Below are 18,803 nucleotides of genomic sequence, written 5' to 3'. Positions count from 1 at the left end.
AATACTATATATTTACGGACAATATAAAAGTTTTCAATTTCAAAACTGTTTTAAGTCAAACATATTTTTTAAATTTGAAAACGCTAATGTAGAAAATGGTTTTCTCTGCTCATTCTCCATGAAAGTAATCTATGCCAATGTCGGATGCAAAAGTTCCTAAAAGAGAAAAAGCATCATTTAGGCTTAGGCACGCACAGAAGGGGAGAAGGCTGGGTCCCCTTCAGACTTCCCTTTCTTTCTAGTGGGAGCAAAAGGCCCGGCAAAAGTAGATAGAACGTGATTACATAACCTATCACAGTTTCACTATTCTGATTACTTTACAAAATAAAACCATGAAGGCCCATATAAATCATTGTCAAGAGTCTCTCCAAACTAATCACAATTAGGCTCCCTCATTTCTTTAGGATGCTAAATGGAAATGGAGTCATTTCATTCTGTTCTCCACATCACCTAAATCCACAAAAGCCAAAGAGATACCTAATATAGGGAAGAAAAGGCTAGGCAAAAGTAGGACAACAGCTCAGCAAATCTGGAACAATTGGAGAAGGACGGGTAACTGAACATACTAAAGAGATTAGAATTGAAAACTATCAGTACTTCTCCTCACAAACATAACAGAAAAGAGTCAAAACTAGATTTATGATTTTAACTGACCAGTGTCTTTTCAAAGTTGGTAATTGTGGGAGGGTGAGGGCCAGTCGACCAGAGACCCCCTCCCAACACGCAGGATGATGAGTATTTTACCTCTGCTGTTTGAAGGAAAACTTGGGTTGCTCACCCACATGGAGTACGCAGCATGATGCCAGAGAAACCCAAAGAAATAATTATAGGAGAGCTGGCAATTTGGAAAACTCTAGAACCCAATTTTGAAGAATATAAAAATGACTTCGATTAAAACTCTGAGAAAACTGCATTTTAAACGGACAAACAACACATGATATGAAATGCTACTTATAGAAACACTTTCCTTTTCTTTTTCTTTTTTTTCTCCTATACTGCTAGTTTGCTACTCAGTGAAACACTGAAACAAAAAATTCAGAAAACCATCATTTTCTTCTCTTGATGAAGAGTGAAAACTCAGAGCTCCAAGTCCTATCATAGTGCAGTGGGACCACTACTCAGTGTGCTGTGCTATGACTGAACTCAGAGAGAGAAGACGACAAAGCAGTGCTTCAGTCTTTGAAAAAGCTTGTCTGCTTTCTGAGAACAGGGTTCTTCTCTCCTTTCCACTGAAATTTATGGACTACTTGGGGTTTCTCACGTTTCTAAGGATCGCTTGAAACGGTTTATCAATTCGTTTAGGGATGTAAACACCATTCCCGCTCGAATCCCCATTGTAGACTAGACGAGATGAAAACCAAAAATCCCAAAAATTCCTCACCCCCCACCAAGAATCCCGACTTCCCTATTAGTTTTTAAAATTTTACAATTTTAATGTTTTTTTTTTTTTTTTTACTTTTTTAAATACAAAATTATATATATAATTTGAACATTCAGTAAAAACGAGGTACCTGAAGTTGTTCAAATGAGTGGTCCTCTTCTATGCAACCTGCAATATAAAATTAGAATCATGCACCCCAATGTAGAAGAACTAGTTCAGCTGGATTTCCAAACAGGCCCTAGATATTATAGAAATAAACAACTTTCAAAACACAAATATTGGTCTGCATCAGAGAAGATGACAATACAACAATACTCGAAACTTTTTAAGCAATTAAGCTTTCTACTTAATACCTCGAGAACACAGTTTGGTTTTCTAATACAACAAAGATCTACCTGCATCCACAGCCTGGTAGCATTTGCCGAAAAAATATATATATATACCCACTGATGTTCACTTACAATAAAAATCATAAAACACCTCTCCAAAGTATATGGCAGATTCAAGAGAATCACCTACTTTCCGAGACGCGGCCTGCATCATCAGTTGCTTCTTGAACAAAAATTTCAGTAGGTACAGGGCATCCTCTCAAGGTGTCATGCCCAAGTTGTGCTCTTTCATTGTCACCAAACCCAAAGATTTGCCCCTTATTATTGACTGCAACGGTGTGGTACAGACCTGTGCTTATTTGAGAAATGTAGTGGCCTCTTAAGCTATCAAGGATCCAAGGCCTCATGACTTTATCAGAAGCTCCCCTGTCTGGAAACCCAAGACTACCAAAACCCATCCATCCAAAGCCATATACAGAACCGGTATCCACCAAGACGAAGGTTTTCCTCTTCCGTGCACAAACCTACAAGAAATCATAAGCATTGTAAGTGAAGCTAGACAATCTAACATGAAAAGAAACAAATAAAGAGAAGCGCAAGGAAAAGCTGGACAAGGTATTTTAAGGCAAATTTATGGATATCCCATATGAAAAGACATCAGTCCTGCTCTTCCAAAAACAACCTCAGGCAAAAAATAAGGCTGTTTTTCTAAGCGTTGGAACAGAAAATAAAAATATTTTTCAAAGTATCCACTTTCTTCTGCTCTAAACAAAACTGTTGTGGTCAATTAAAGAATATTTTCTTTGATCTGCTTTTCTGTTTACTAAATGCAGTCTGAAATCAAGTTTTTACATTTGTTTTTCACACTTCTTATTTTGTTTGATGATTCTATGGAATAATGATTTCTCAACCATAAATGCATGTTTGTCAAAAAGTTGGGTGGTCAATCAACAAAGGAACATTGCACAATTTGGTCCTGTAAACAAGACTGGTGAAAAAATAAACAAAATATCTCAGGATTCTCAGCTTCTAGCAGGCTATTATCACTATAACTACAGAAAGAATTCTGAACATGATAATGACACAGAACCAAACTATATCTATCCATATGTGTGTGCATGAGTAAGTCAATATTTGAAATTTGAATTTCTCATGGGCTAATATAAATAAAAACTGCGTGTATGACAAGTCAATATTTGATCGTAGGAATTTTGAGTAACTTTTCTATGACAAAAATATTATGGAATAAAGGCACTAAAAGAAAATGGCTGGGACATGCATTTTTAACCTAAGACAAGACAATCTGCCTATCTACTCAATCTATAGATATGAGGATCTTCATCAGAAATAATTAAAATTGGGATTGTAATGGAACTGTGTGAAATGAAACAAACCTGCACAGCAAGGTGGCTCTTAAGGCTGCTTAAGATTTCAGGAGTAGTCTTATCAATCTCATCACCATGGCCCAATGCACCACAATAACCTTTGCCCCAGGTATATACCTGCAAGAATCATATGAAAATATTGAGTTGTGAGTTGAGAATGCCAAAGTCATGCATATTCATAAAAATGGATAAGTTCTTTTAAGTTAGGACTAACAAATCCACTGGAATCAAGTGCCACCACATGCTCATCACCAGCAGAGATGCGAACCACATGAATAGTCTTTCTTCTAAATGATTGGATTGCACGTGGTCGGAGCTCATTATGCTGCTCACCATGGCCAAGACAGAAATTGGACCCAGACCCGAAAGAGTGGACAGTCCCATCATCAGTTACGGCCATGGCATAACTTGGACCTGCAGCAATCTGAACCACAGGACCAACACCTTCAAGTAGTTCAACAATTTTGGGGGTCCGTCTGTCAACAGTATCACCATGACCAAGCTGGCCATGTGTGTTCGTTCCACATGTATAGACATGGCCTTTCATTGTGAGAAACACAGTAAAACTAAGCCCAGCAGCAACCTGAACAAGAAGAAAAAATTTAAATTAATGAAATGATATTGTTGGAGAAAATAAATGCAATTTATAAAATATAACATATTCAACAAACATCTAAGATTAGCCAAATAATTCCACAGCAGAAACTTAATTTAAAAGCATATAATTGCTTTAGAAAGGAAAGACTTGTCAAATCCTAAATAAATCAAGGAAAGTTCTTGCCCTTCTTAAAGTTACAGTTTAAGCCTTCAGGATGCACACGGGGACATATTGTTGAAAAAATTAACAAGAACACAGCATTTTAAATGCTTATTCTTCAATCCTTCACAAAATCCAAGGTCTCGTAGGCCATTAACTTACAGCAACAAATTTGGTAATAAATTTTAATAAGGTTCCTTAAAATAAACCTTTAAAGTGAATAGCAAGCTGCAAAAGGGCAATGTAGAATATAGGTCTTTTGCATCTATGTCCAAGATATGCTAACAAACTACATGAATAATAAGTTCTCATCACTTACTATGACATTGAAGGTAAATCCATGATCCACATTTAACCACAAACTGCACTAATTATGAATCTTAGCACTCATTTCCAAAATGAGGAAATCTGGAATATCTCTCCCAACTTATGGATTGAAACCATAACAGTACCCAGAATCATCATTCGACCATCCTTGTCACAAGCAATTTATGTAGGTCAACTATCTGTTCGCTCCTAGAATGTCATTGATAAAAGATCCTGGATATCCACAGCATCTGACATGACTATCATTAACATGTGGACAATTCCCATGCTTGAAGACACAGCATGGGAAAGTTGATATCTCAATTTTGGACTAAGGACACACAAATGTTTGGCACTTCAACCCTAAGATATATGATCAGCATAAACCAAAATAAGTGTAAAGGACAATTAAAGATAAACAAGCCAACAATAAAAGTATCCAGAGAAGCAATGTCAGCAATTGAACAAGGAGAGTGCAAGATTTATTTATTTATCAATAAGTAAAATAGAAACATATGTGTTACTAAAAGCACCTAAGACAAAGGGTGCACAACCCATGAACACAGTGAATATATAAATTTCCTTTCTTATTGTTACCAAGGATCATGGTACTTAATTCAACCCACATGAACTAATTCATATATATCAAACACAAAATAAATATTAAATTTCCATTCATTTCTGAACCCATACACAAATTTTCTCTTTCTTATTGCAACCAAGGATCACAGGCTTCAATTCAACTCACACGAACTAACTCATGGATATCCAACACAAAATAAACTATAAAATTTCCGTAATTTATGAACCCATACACCAGTTTTTCATTCCTCCAATAGTTGTGGGAGATGCTTCACCTCAGGGAGTTACTGTCAAGGTTGTTTTAGATTTTCTGGCTGTAGTTTTGAGGGTTTTTAGTTCAGTTTTAAGGGCACCTCACCCTTCCTTGTGCCTTTATTATCTATTAATGAAGCTCTATTTCCTACAAAGAAAAAATTAAATAAAAAGAAAGAAAGGCAAAAAGAAAAAACCAATAACAACAAAAGGCCACCTGCTTGCAAGGAACTCCCTTCAGTGCTTCAACAAGTCTGGGCCGGAATATGGGACGAACCGTATCTCCATGCCCACAGCAAAAGGATGAATTATCTCCACAGGTGAAAACCTGCACAAAATTGGCAACACCACACTATTGATGCCACTTCATGAAAATCAATATTATGTATTATGCATTTTTTTTCTTTTAGAAGTTGTATATCATGATTCATCATTCATGTGCATCCCTGGTATATGCAACAAAGGGAATATGCATGAGAATCTCATTACAATAAGATGATCTAGGAGATTATAGACCAAAAAAACTACAAAATTAAAGCATCTCTTGACATTAACAACAAGAAGCTATGGACCATAGTCAAAGACTTGAGACATTAACAACAAGTGGGTGAGGCATGGCCTGCACAACCATAACATACTTTTAGATTTATGTCAATAAAGTCAACTTATGCACACAGCAAATTGACAGTTTGATGGGGGACAGCCTTTGAAATTATATTCAAGTAAGAAAAAGGAAAGACATACATAAACTTTAAGTAAGATTAATATTAGTTGGAATTAAATTAGAATTAATATTAATTGTAATAGTATTTAATTAATGATTAATAATATTATGTTATTTTGCACATTTTGCAAATTTCATGGTGAGACTCCATTATTTTTCTTCTAGGTGAGACTTCTAGAAGACTTAAGTGAGACTCTAAAGTTTCTATCTTTTCTTTTTCTTATTTCTTTCTCTCTATTTTATTTTATTTTGTTGTCATAAACTTTATCCCTTGTTCTTCTCCTTAAACCCTAGTCCACCTATTTGATTGTACGCAACCATCCTAGGGTTGTCCTACATCACTGTTTGACACAGGTTGCAGAAATAAATATGGTATGAAAAGCAGATAAACTCTTAGATTAAAAATATCTTTATTGCATCTCAAATATTTGCACCCACAACATCAAAATAAAATGCAAAGCATAATGTAGTCCCCTCATAACTAAGTCACCTTAGAGCATGCTAAGTAAGTGGCTAATAACCGTTTCCAAAATAAACGATTTGAATTAAGAAGGGTTACAAACCTCTCCAGACTGCATGACAAAGGCTGCATGATTGTGGGAGGCTGAGACTTGGGCCACATGTGCCAAAGGTGGGAAATTAATCCTGCTAAATGCCACACATTGTGTTGTTTCAGGACCATGACCAAGAACACCACACAAACTTGAACCACAAGAGTACACTGATGAATCCTTGATCAGCAATGTGTGATATCGTCCAGTTGTAATCTGCATCTGCAGAAAAAAATTTCTAATAAATAACTGCAGCTCTTTATCTGGCCAACAGCAAAAGTTTCGAAAGAAAAACAGTACTACTAAAAATAACAAATCATCAGCATCAATCCACAGGTCAGGTTAGTCTGCCAAGCAATTAAATATGTAAAAGAAAAGAATCAAATGATTTTTTTCCTTTTCATTTTCCCTTGTGGTCATGTTCCAGGTTGCAATCAAATAACTACTCAAACTAAAGACAATTTTAATTATTCATTACCCTTTTGTATCATAATAGGAGAAATCAAATATGAACAAATTGACCATTTTGTCAGCATCTACATTAAAACTGAAAAGAACACTAGATGTAGTCAAATGTAATGATAAGACATTTTATAACCTAAAAATACAATAGAAACAAGAATCCAACACCATAGAAATGCAGGTAAGATTTTGCTCTTTGTGGCTGCTTGGGGTTGAATTTACTTAAAACTTCATTGAAAAAGGTTTATGTAATCTAGCTAACAAGGACTGCTAAAATTCAATGATGTAATCAACATGTCATGCATGTTAACACTACCATATCAATAAAGTCCAGATTGTTTTGTGGATACGAAAGTTTGTATTGGTTTGCCTTAACCCTGCCCCACTAACATTATATGCAAGAAGAAAAGCAATTGCAAATACTAAAAGAAATAGTACATTGCCTGCTGATGTCTCGCTTATATATGATGACTGCTCCACAGATTGCAAGAATCTCAAAACCCGCTTCCAATTTTCCCCACACCGATCAAAGAGATCTTTCTGCGCATTCAAACTCAATGCTGCATAAATGGGATGAGAACCACATAGCTGAAACGCCGCAAAATCCACCAGAGACCTAAACTTGTGTGGGTACAACCCATGACTTGCACCAAAAGTCCGTGATGTCAGCTCTAAACAAACAAGATCCACTGCACTCAACCGCCCTGAGCTCAAGATCTCTAGAATCAAATGTGAGGGCAATTCCTCAAAAGAAACAGACCAATAACGGTTTGCCATTTCACAAATTCTTTACTCTTCCACCTCCACAGGGAGAAAAAAAATACACAAAACCCTTATTCCCCAAAATTTCCCTTTTGAGGTTTTCACTGTAAAAAGCCTCGATTAAGGTACCCAACAATTTAGAGACACGGATGAACCACAGATTTCACTGGCACAATCAAATTTTCAGGCGAAAACGCATACAGTTGAAGAAACATATAAAGAAAGCATCAGAGGGAATAAAAATATAGGAAATTGAGTACACAAAAGGGGCTATGAATGAAAAATTCACAGGCAATTGATGCAGCGAATCGAAATAAAACATCAGAAGGGACGAATCGCGCTGGAAAAGTCGTCAAATTCAACAAACACTGATCTCACCTGCAAACCGAAACCAAATTGAGCAACCAAAAAACAGATTAATCACCAAAACTGGATAATTAAATTCATACATTCATACCACAAAACCTAGAAATCGATCGAGAACGAAAATAAACAAAATGTAGGATTTCAGATCAAAATTCGGAACTGATTCAATCAATCTGATATGGAAAAGCAATTGCCAGTGGAATCTTACCAAAAAAACAAAAAAGCAGAAACTTGTGAAGCTTTTCGATGGCGATCTCAGACTTTTACTCCGAAAATTAGAAAAAACATGGAGGAAAAAAACGAAGAGAAACAATTGATTAAAAAAATTGAAAAAGGAAATAGCTTCGTGACAAAGCTTCCACTTGGGGACAGAGATAGAGAGAATAAAAGAGAAAGCTAGGGTTTTGAGCTATCTTTATGGCGACATTTCCTCCGAATCACCATACTTTCTCTCTCTAGACTTTGTAGCGGCCGTACCGTAGAGAGAGATTGTGATAATTTTGGCGGAAAAATGCTATCTCCCGAGATTTTCGCGAGTTTTTTTTTTTTCTCTCAGGTTTCAACGCTAGTGATTTTTTTATTTTTACTATTGTCATCTCTCTTTGGACACGTGGAGACTTCCATGGTGCCACGTCGGCGAAACTTGAGAATCCTGCTTCGTCACAGTGCACTGGTGCTTGGACTCGCGCGGGTACATGAAGTCCAGTACTCGCGCCTTGCAATTATTCCTGGATTTCATCAATTATTTTAAAAGATTTTTAAATTTTAAAAAAAATTAAAAACTTGGAAGCACACTTAAAAACCTAATAAACATAAAGGAGCCTAAATTTAAAAGGCAAAAAAATTATAATAATTTGGTTTTAAAAAAGAAAAACAAAATGTTTGTTATTGTATTCCAACAAATTATGAAAATAATCATTAATGGAGAGAATTTGAGACATCTTTAGCAATCCCATTTAAGTTTTTGCATGTATTATTAATACATGATCTGATTAATAATTTAAATCCATATTAAATTTATAAATTAAATACACTTTATCTTTCAATTTATTTTATTTTATTTTTTTATGTTGGAGACTTTAACTCTCAATCTCCTGTGTTTAACAAGTTTAAAGGATAAAATCTTGAATTTTGAGTGTGAAATATAAAGAGTAAGATGCCACAAAATTTAAAGATAAAATTTAAAAAAAAATAAATAAAATAATAATAATAATAAATAAATATGAAAATTAAAAATTTAAAAATTAAGAATTAAATTTAAAAATCGAAATTTTGAAGAATTATTTAAAAACAAATAAATAAAATAATAATAATAATAACGAAAATAATAAATCACTTGATTCATGCCATCCTTCTGCTCCTTAACCATTTCCCCCATAAAATTTGCAGCTTTCAAATTTGTTTCCTAGAAGTATGAATTTAATACTTTCCAACACCAATAGAATCATATTGATCGAACTTCATCGACAACTAAACATCAAATGCAAACAGATCATCAAATCTCACACACACATAGCCATAATAAACTCAGTTGAGTGGAGGATTCTAGCTTTTTCGGGTGCAAAATGACCGATATTCGCCAAGATCCGAAATTTCGAACAATCAAATGCAAAACCCCATTTCCTTTCTAAAGTTTTCCTCCATTTTCTCAGCAACCAGACAGAATAGGGGAACAAAAAAGATAAAAATTAAAGGAACCCAGTTTGGCTGCTAAGAAACGGAAAAGAAGTTGGAATTACAAATGAGTTTTGAGGTGAAGAACGAGGATACAAAACCCAAGTCAGATTTCAAACAAAGCTTCAAAATTTAGGGTGTTCTTTCCTGAAAAAAAGGAAGCCAAACAAACCCTGATAATTTCGGGGGCCTCTTCGGACTTCTGTGAGCCTCGTGACTGTTAGTAAACCCTGAAAATTAGGGTTTCAATTTCTTCTTCTTCTTCTTCTCACTCTCTCTCTCTCCACTTTCTGTTTTTCTATAAAACTTTTCTTGCACAAGGTTCCACCGCCCTCACTCTCTAAAATGAAGAATTTCCTCTATCGAAATCTCTGCTAACCTCTACTCTCTACTGTCCCCCCGAAAGCTCACTCTCCTGCAGCTCACCCTGAAAATTCCTGCTTTTTTCTTCTTCTCCCAAAACAGCTACTTCACTCTCTCCTCTTTTTCCCGCCCAGATATCTTTTTTTTTTTTTCAAGCCCTCGGATATCCCCCTTCGAAAAGCTACCCCCTGTTTTAGCCCGTCATCCTCTGAAAATTGCAGCCTTGCTTTTCGTCCTATCCGGCCGCCAAAAAACAGCTCATTCACGGGAGGGTAAGAAAAAAAAGGAAAAGAAAGAAAGAAAAAAAAAAGGCAATTCCTCTCTCCCTGCGGGTCTTGTGGGAGGTTCCAACCCCTTTCCCACTTACACACCACTTCTTTGTGCCCAAAGCTCTTGTGGGAGGTTCTGGGGTTTATGGCAGCTCTAAAGAGGCGGTAGTAATAGTTAGAACTCCAAGACAAAAAAAAAAGGGTAATTATGTCAAATGAGAAAAGACAATGGTTAGAACTCCAAGAACTCCAATTTGGATCGGTGACTCAACAAAGGCCTCGTCATGATTGATATTACGTGGGCACTCTTCCAGAAGGTTGTTGAGCACTGGTTTTCACTTTTCACCATGAATGCGTTGAAGAAAATGATGGCTATTTCACTCTCTCTCTGGTTGATTATGATCACCCCGGCTCTGGTGGGAGGTTCTAGGATTCATAGCTGCTCGAAGGAAGCGGCTCTTGTGGGAGGTTCTGGGGTCTATGGCCGCTCTAAAGAGGCGGTAGTAATGGCACGGGGGCCTGTTCCATCATCTTCTTCTTCTCCTTGCACTCACATCGGCATTGGCAATGGAAACGATCGGCCCTGCCCCCCCCCCCCCCCCCCCCCATCCACTCATCCATGGTGATAATGATGGATGATGCCATACTATGGACTATTGCTTTATGAGATTATCTATTTTTGGTCGTTTTGAATGTTGTAGTGTTATATGTATGGAATATGTCTATCTATGTTATTGGTGATTGGTTTCTGAGGACGTGTGAGAAAAGAAAGAGCAAATCTGTTCAATTTGGAAGTCACTTGTTTTACATGTTTAGCCATCAGCTGCTTGGTCGCTGAGAAAATGTAGGAAATGGGAAATAATTTAATTCTGAATCCTAGTGTCATTTATAATGCGGTATATTTTAGTTATGCTGTATATTATCAGCAGGAAAATGGGGAAAAATAAACTGAAATATTGGTTGTGTTGTATTTCTGACTTCATTTCCTTGCAGAGAAAATGTAGGAAGATTTTCTTTGTTGTTATATGTTGTATTTTTAATCATGTTTTGTTTGGTTATTATGGACATGTAGGAAAAGAAAAGGACTTTCTTGAATCTCTAGTGTTTGCTGTCTTCTAAATTATAATTGTTGTCTGTATTCTTATTTGTTCTTTTCTTGTCAATGTGCACTTCTTAGTTTCTAGGAAAATGCAGGAAAGGAATAGAAATGTCTTGGATTTGTTCTTGTTTGTTTTCTGTAAATTATATTCTGTTTGATTGCTGAGAAGAATTAGGATAAGGAATTCAAATTTCAAGTTTTCGCATTCTTTGGGACATGAGGAGTTAAAAATCCTTGGTCATGTGAGCAAATAAAATAGATCTGGTTGGATTAACAGAGCTGAACTTTTAATTTACTTTTTGATCCCAAAATAATGGACAGCTCAAGTTTTAGAAATTTATAGTCCATGGTTTCGTCCAAAACCAAATAGGGAGGTAGGGGTAGTTTCAAAATTTTGTCCTTCTGAATTGAACTCCAATCAGCTCAGTCAATGAGAATTGATTGCAAACTCCAGTCTTTTAAAAAGCTCTTTCAGGTAGTGAAAATGCTCTGAGCGTGTTGCTATTCTGTGGTAGAATCTGGTGGCCTTCATCGCCCTCTTACTCTGCCTTCATTGTGACGACTTTCTTTTCTTATATTTGATTAGCGTTATCTAGATCTTCCCTTTGAAGAACTTGGCCTCAACTGCCTAGTATCTCTCTCAGATTTCTGGTTTTTGTTACCCAGAAATTTTTTCCTACAACCTATGGCATTAATATTTAAACATCCTTTTCTGTAGCCCTTGCTGTCCTTTATCACCTTATCCAAAGTCATGATCAATTTATCTTCTTCCCAAACCACAGTCAGTCACTATATACCCTTACTTTTCCTACTGAAAATCCTGATTCCCAAATCACAACCTGCAAACTCAATGGCCACACTTGTCTTGGATGGTCACAATCTGCCAAGTTATTCATCAAAAGCAAAAAGAAGATGGGCGATTTGTTAGAGAAAGTTCCCGTTCCCAAGGATGATGATCCTAAGTTTGAGACATGGGAAGCTGAAAATTCCATGATCATGCCTTGGTTGGTTCATTCTATGCAACAAGAAATCAGCAAATCACTTCTCTTCCTTACAACAGCTAAGGAGATTTGGGAAGTTATGTCATTCATATTCAAAGGTGGAGATAAAGGCTCAAGTTCATGACTTAAAGAATTAAATTCATTCTATGAAGCAATGGTTGTTATCTGTGACAGAGTATTATGATATGCTAGAAGGCTTATGACTAGAACTGGACCACTATCAACAATTCATAATGGAATCTGTTGCTGTTCAACTGCAGAAGTTGATTGAAGAAGACAAGAATTTTGCCTTCCTGGCTGGTTTAAATCCTGAACTAGATCAAGGGTTCAAGTTCTAGGAAAAGAACCTTTTCCCTCAATGAAAGAAGCATCTGCCTATGTACATGCTCTTGCAATTCCCAAATCCAATAATTATTATACAACTGAGAAACAAGAAGGAAGGAGATCAAATGATTGAATGAAGATTTTTGTACCAAACCTCAACATGCACAAGAGACCTATCGGAAGATTCATGGAAAGCCATATTCCTTTGGGAAAAATTATACATTTCATTTTTTTTTTTTTAAATTGAAAGTTATTTTGTTGGTTAAGGGATTACTTTATTTAAAAAAAAACAAATATCCATAAAATAAGTTTCAAATAGGGTTATTTAATTAAAACCAATAAAATAATCTTGAATTTGTAAATTTAACTCTTTAAAATCAACAAAAAAATACCTTTACTTTTTCCTTGTAAAAATAATTTTTTTTTGTTTATCAATTTTACATAAAACATGATTAAAATATTGAATGACATTTTATGTGCTATTTTTCAAGTTGAAATACATAGATGTTAGATTTATAAAATTTAGATCATTTTATCTCCTTTAATTAAATAATTATTCTGAATAAAATATTTGTACCAATTGAATAAAATAAATTGTTGTCTTTGTTTTTTAGCTGAATAAAAAAACAAAAATATTTAGTTTTTTCTATTAAGTTAAAAATAATTTATTTGATATCAACCAACATAATTACAATGAATTTACATTTTAGTTATGTTGATCCATATTAACATGTTATTTTTAACTAAATAAATAAAGTCAAATATTTTAATTTTTTCTATTCAATAAAAAAACAAATACCACTTAATAACCTTCATTCTTTAAAAATTATAAATATAACATCAAATTTACTTAAATAACTTTATGATTTTTTTGAAAAATATTTTAATTAAACCTATATTTTGATAATAAAAAAAAAGTAAAATTGGTCGATAAATAAGAAGTTATATATAAATGAGTTTAAAAGGTTTTAATGAAAGAAAATAAAGACTTATTAACACCTAAATTAGATCTTATTAATAATGACTTATTTAAATTATTTTCACACACTTCTTTAAATATTTTTCATTTATTTATTTAATTTCTATTTTAAATTAGATAATTTAAAAATACATAAATTAGATAATTTAAAAATACATAAATTTTTAACTCATTTTAATTATAATTGATATATATATATATATATATATATATATATTATTGATAAAATATGAAAAAAAATATGTAATATAAACCTTATCAAAAAATTTATGTGCTTACATAGTTATATTATTTATGTGTACAAAATAATATGATATAACTTTATTGAAAAATAAAAAATGCAAAAGATTTTTCAATACATCATACATGTAGAAGGATTATTGGTCAAACAAATAAAAGAATAAAATTGTAAAATAAATCATTTCGAATTTCAAATTTTTAAGTTGTCAAACTCTTTGTTGAAAGTAAAATATGTTCCTAATTTTTTATTTATTTATTATTTAGTAACACTCTTAAATGGCAAAATTTCGTTGTCCATAAAACGACGCCGTATTAGCAACCTGAAATTAAATTATATATGTATCCTTCCAAACCGTTTACCCGGTCTGTCAGTACACTCGACCCTTCACTGCTAAGGACTTGGCATTGAGTCTCAGACTCTCAAGGCTCATTCACAGGTATAGAAATTTTCCCTCTATTTCTCACCCTAATACTGTTTGGTGTTGAAATTTTGATCCAGATATGCAAATTTTAAGGGTTTTTTTTTGGCTAATTCTGAGTCATTTGAATTCGGATGCTCGTTGAATTGTAACTTGCAATCATTCTGTTTGTTCATTTTTGTTGGGAATTTATTTCTTGTGTCCGTTGGGGTTCAGATTTGATTTAGAATTTGGGTTTTGGAGTTAGGGTTTAGTGGGGATTTTTTTTGAATTTGGATTTGGGATTTAGGGCTAAAATTTCCATTGAATTTCACAATCATATGAGGAAAACGATTAAACCCTGTCATCAAGCTTTCCATTTTAGGATTACAGTTGTGGTGTTCTGTACTAAAACGTGTTGTGAGTGGTTGTGGAAGCAGGAAAGGTGAGCATTGATAGATGACGGATACGATATAGGAGTTGAAGAATGTATATGTGTTTGTTTATCATTTCTTTTAATCCAGCAATGGGGAATCCACCCGTAGGGCTCCATTTATCCCAAATGCCAATGAAGGAAACTCGGGATGTTTGATTATCATGGGAAGTAAATTTTAGGGAGAGAGATTCTAGTATATATAAAAAAATCCTAATAAACGTTCGAGTAAAGCTTAGAATTAATATTCTTAAAAAAAATAAAAAATTTCATAAACTAAATTGAGATTCTGTAATTTATTTTCATAAAATTAATGTAACAGAATTTTAAATTAGTTAGGTAATTTTGTATGGTGGAATTGGAGAATAGGAATTTCCTGACTCCTAATAAATAAATAAATATATAATTTAATGAAAATAACTCTCTTCTTTGTTGGTACATAATTATATTTATTTTATGAGTATCCCGAGGTTTGGGGTCTCTATGGAGAGGCCTAAGGGCTTCGCCATGGAAGGTTCCTCAGTTATAAATATATATATATATTTATTTATTTTATGAGTATCCCATCACATCTATCATACATCACACTGTAGCCATAGCCCTTTTTTTGTATGTCGGAAATAAACCTCCCTGATATCATTTGAATCGGTAAGTTTCTCTGTATCTTCCATGTTTGTGCCTGATACACTGCCCAATAATTCTAGGAATCTTTCCAGATTCAGCAATCTATGAAAAATCTACTGAAATTTTGCAATGCCAACACACAGGCAATATTGACTGAAAATCTGGTGTTTCGTTTCGGAACCATCTGAAATCCCGATATTATAGTGATATTCGTTGAAATTATTGATTTATAGGAAAAAATTTGAGGCTTTAGGGGTAGAATTGTTTTATAATTAGGGTTGTTGGGTGCCCAGGAAAGAAAATGTTGCCTTATTTTTTTTGTTTTTTTTTTTTTTTTAAAGTTTTTAATAGATTGAAGAGATTTGCTACTTATTGTGATTGATGAGTTGTGAGTTGTTTAATTGTGTGTATAGATAATGATGGAGGAAAATTTGGTGCACAACGAGAGTGTGGAGGAGGAAGAAGAAGAGTATGTATTGCTGAATCTGGATGAGGTTAGAGGCCAAGTTGATATCCCACCAAATGCCCCATATGTTCTATCCGTATGCTTCTGAACTTGTAATTTTCACTTTTAAAAAAAAAGTGATTTGTATGTTCTTGATTTTTATGAATTATTGGTTGAATTTGAAGTCTTTTTGTTTCTATTATTGATATATTACTGGATTTTTTTTGAGGGGGGGTTGGGAAAGATGTGAATATGCAATAATTTTGGAATGTGATGATTTTCTGGTTTTGTTGATTGGGTTGAAGGTTGGAACAAGCGAAAGGAACTGAAACAAATTTGAAGGACTATCAATTTTTGGTGTTCGGTTGTTATACGAATAGCAAGGAAAAGAAAATATTTTCTCTTTCTGAAAGTGGAAAAAAAATTATTCAAAACATGTTTGGCAGCACATTTTTTTGAAGTTTGTCTTTAAGGAAAAGAAATTCCTCAACATGGGTCACTGTTAGGAAACTGCAAAATATTGCTTTTTCAAATATGTGAGCACTCTTGCAACTGAAATTTCGAAAAGATGCCAAAAAAAAAAAGACTAGTTCTTTTTATCTTTATTTTTGTTTTTATCTTACATTATGCATACATTTGATCATTTTTTCTTTGTTTATAATGTCACTTTGTTCTTTTTGAAATAAAAATTGCAGGGTCTAGACACGCCAAACCCAATATTGGTTATAGGCGACAGCTTGAAGCTGGTGAGTTAATAGCTTGCAAAAATTTGAGGTTCATAGAATTGCTATGACCAAAAACATTCTATTTTTCTCCATTGTATCATGGCTGTATATCATTTCAGTATTTTTCTTCTCCTTGTTAGAGGTTTTTCATGTTTGCCTCTGGTCTAAACATGTTGCTGTCTAAGTGCTATCAGAGCAATGGTTGTATGTTCATTAGTCTTTGAACTATTAAGGGCTTTAGGCTGTTCTAGGAAAACTAATCCTCTTAATGTTGTTTTCAGTAGCATTTGAGATGAGTAAATACGAAAATAAATCAGTTTGGCTTTAACTAGAAGCTATAGAAGTTCCATTAAACATGAAATAGCTTCCTACATAAGCCAAAATAAAGTTTCTACAAAAAGCAACATTTTACCACCTTCTGCATGGAGCTCTTTTAACAAAATTATCCGAATGGGTATAGAAACTCTTACTGATCTTAAAAATAAGTTTTGACTTCTCATAAGGTTGTAATCTTCTATTTATTTATTTAATAAACAATCTGAGAGATCCACAGATAACTTTGAATAGAATCCAAAGTTATGGTTTTTTAAACTCTGAATAGAATCCATAGACTTCACGCCAGCTGGAATTAACTTACAATTAGTTATATATAGTTATGTATTCATTTGCTAAGTTTTCTTGTTGCATGGTAAGTTATGAAGATTAACCTTACGATTTCTGAGCATAGGCACTTTCCATTAATGCTTGTCTTTTCACAGATTGGGGAATATGAAGAAACAATTGGTACATGCTTGGTTTTCTCAGAAGGCCGTAAGTGTGGTTCCTTACCCAAGAAAATGTATATTTGATCATCCAAGTGCTGTCAATTTTAAGTTCTTTTGATGTCATTTATTTAATAGATCTGTTACTAAAAGTTTATCATGTTATACTCTTTGCAGAGGCCACCCCTGTGGTTCATGAAGAGACGGGACCATCTGAAGCAAATCTTTTTTCAGGCACATTCATAATAGATCCTAATCAAGCTCCAGCCAAGGAAGTTAAACCGATTGCTAGCCTCCAGAAGATTTTGAGGTTTAGACTATTACACGAAGGTGATGTTCAAGATGCAACTTCTGAACCTGTTGATATTTGAACACTGTCTCAATACCCATTACTTGTTATCAGTTATCTAAAGTCAATCTTGAGTTTATGTGAAAAGAATGCCATTGTTGCCCCCAACAAACTGTACTTACAATAATAGATTTAGGGTCTGCAATATCATCAGCCTGAAACGGCAAAGCTGTCCAGAGATACACTGAAATAGGTTGGGTAAAGTTTCTAGCATCAACACCCTGAAATCAAATTAAAACTCATGTTGAAGTTGTCGGGATGAAATAGGTTTAGTTCATCAAGAAATCTAGTTTTAGAGCAGGCAGAATTGAGTATAATACATGGGTTCAGGCAAATTGAATTTAGATTGTTGGTGCAATTGGTTATGGTTTAGGGCTCTCCTTGAGAGGCATATTGGGTTGGTTATAACTGTTAATTCAAATCCAACGGAGAATTAGGAACTGTAGTTCTGAGCCAACTTGGGGTATTCAGTCTTCAGTATATAAATTTGGATTCAGCTTAGATTGGAAATGTCAAATTCAGGACGAATCCAGTCCGTTCTCTCTCCTTTTAGATACATCTGTACCCAACAACAATAAGTTGACTACAAAAAATAAAAACTAAACTCGTCTTCCTTACAAAGTAGTATAATATATATAATATATAACTTGTTGATAGGTCGGTTTTTCTTTCAGGAGTTTATTTATAAAAAAATATAAAAATAATATATATATAATTTGGATGGATGGAAGGAAAGGGTTAATCAAAGTCAAATTCATCTGTTAAAATATCCAACTTGATTCAAACCTAATTTGATTTGATGTCATAGTGAGAATTTCTAAGCCATAAAATATATATATAACAATACTATAGAATAAGAGATAAAAGAAATTAAATATGTTTCAAAGTTATAAAATATATCATTGATTACTAATATAACATAAATAACAATTCTCAAAGATTGAATATTATTTTATTTGGACTTTGATGTGTGGCACGTGTCCTAGGTCTAGGCCAGAGCTTTGACTCTGGCATGGGGTTGAACTTGGATTTTTGAGCTTTTAGGCTTGGACCTTTACGGTTGGTGAGTGTATGAATGCTTAATCTTTAAGGAAAGATGTTCTCAGACTTTCAAATTTGATTTTAAAAATTGTCTTGCTTTTTCAAATGATAGTTGAATTAATTAAGATTTATAAAATATTTAATGTAATTTAAATGATATTTATTTTATTTTCTTTGTGAAAGTAAATATGATTTTAACCATTAATATAATTATTTAATAA

The 18,803-nt window shown here is 33.8% G+C and overlaps 2 protein-coding genes across 6 annotated transcripts; one reads left to right on the top strand and one right to left on the bottom strand.

The window, feature by feature from the left end:
• Nucleotides 1-1,601: 1,601 nt before the first annotated feature.
• On the bottom strand, nt 1,602-8,580 carry LOC100262257 (ultraviolet-B receptor UVR8). Of its 3 annotated transcripts, none has more exons than XM_002284773.5 (7): nt 8,066-8,580; nt 7,168-7,869; nt 6,280-6,489; nt 5,210-5,320; nt 3,310-3,678; nt 3,105-3,212; nt 1,602-2,234 (listed from the first exon to the last, which is right to left on the bottom strand). In XM_002284773.5, the coding sequence occupies exons 2-7, from the start codon at nt 7,504-7,506 to the stop codon at nt 1,893-1,895; spliced, it is 1,479 nt and encodes a 492-aa protein (XP_002284809.1). In that variant the 5' UTR covers nt 7,507-7,869; nt 8,066-8,580; the 3' UTR covers nt 1,602-1,892. The 3 variants fall into 3 exon arrangements, with proteins under 3 accessions (XP_002284809.1, XP_010644215.1, XP_010644214.1); XM_010645913.3 differs by having other exon boundaries at nt 6,280-6,483; nt 8,066-8,368; XM_010645912.3 differs by lacking the exon at nt 8,066-8,580 and adding an exon at nt 7,949-8,038.
• Nucleotides 8,581-14,157: 5,577 nt separating this feature from the next.
• On the top strand, nt 14,158-17,628 carry LOC100257155 (uncharacterized). Of its 3 annotated transcripts, none has more exons than XM_010645906.3 (5): nt 14,158-14,243; nt 15,675-15,803; nt 16,402-16,452; nt 17,190-17,241; nt 17,370-17,628. In XM_010645906.3, exons 2-5 carry the CDS (start codon nt 15,678-15,680, stop codon nt 17,561-17,563), a joined length of 423 nt encoding a protein of 140 aa, XP_010644208.1. In that variant the 5' UTR covers nt 14,158-14,243; nt 15,675-15,677; the 3' UTR covers nt 17,564-17,628. The 3 variants fall into 3 exon arrangements, with proteins under 3 accessions (XP_010644208.1, XP_003634683.1, XP_010644209.1); XM_003634635.4 differs by having other exon boundaries at nt 14,171-14,243; nt 17,190-17,269; XM_010645907.3 differs by having other exon boundaries at nt 14,172-14,243; nt 15,675-15,755.
• The last annotated feature ends 1,175 nt before the right edge of the window (nt 17,629-18,803 follow it).

The sequence above is a fragment of the Vitis vinifera genome, chromosome 19 (assembly GCF_030704535.1).
Source record: "Vitis vinifera cultivar Pinot Noir 40024 chromosome 19, ASM3070453v1".
Lineage (NCBI taxonomy): Eukaryota > Viridiplantae > Streptophyta > Magnoliopsida > Vitales > Vitaceae > Vitis > Vitis vinifera.
Note: the sequence above shows the minus strand (reverse complement) of the source record. Positions and strands in the feature narration are given on the sequence as shown.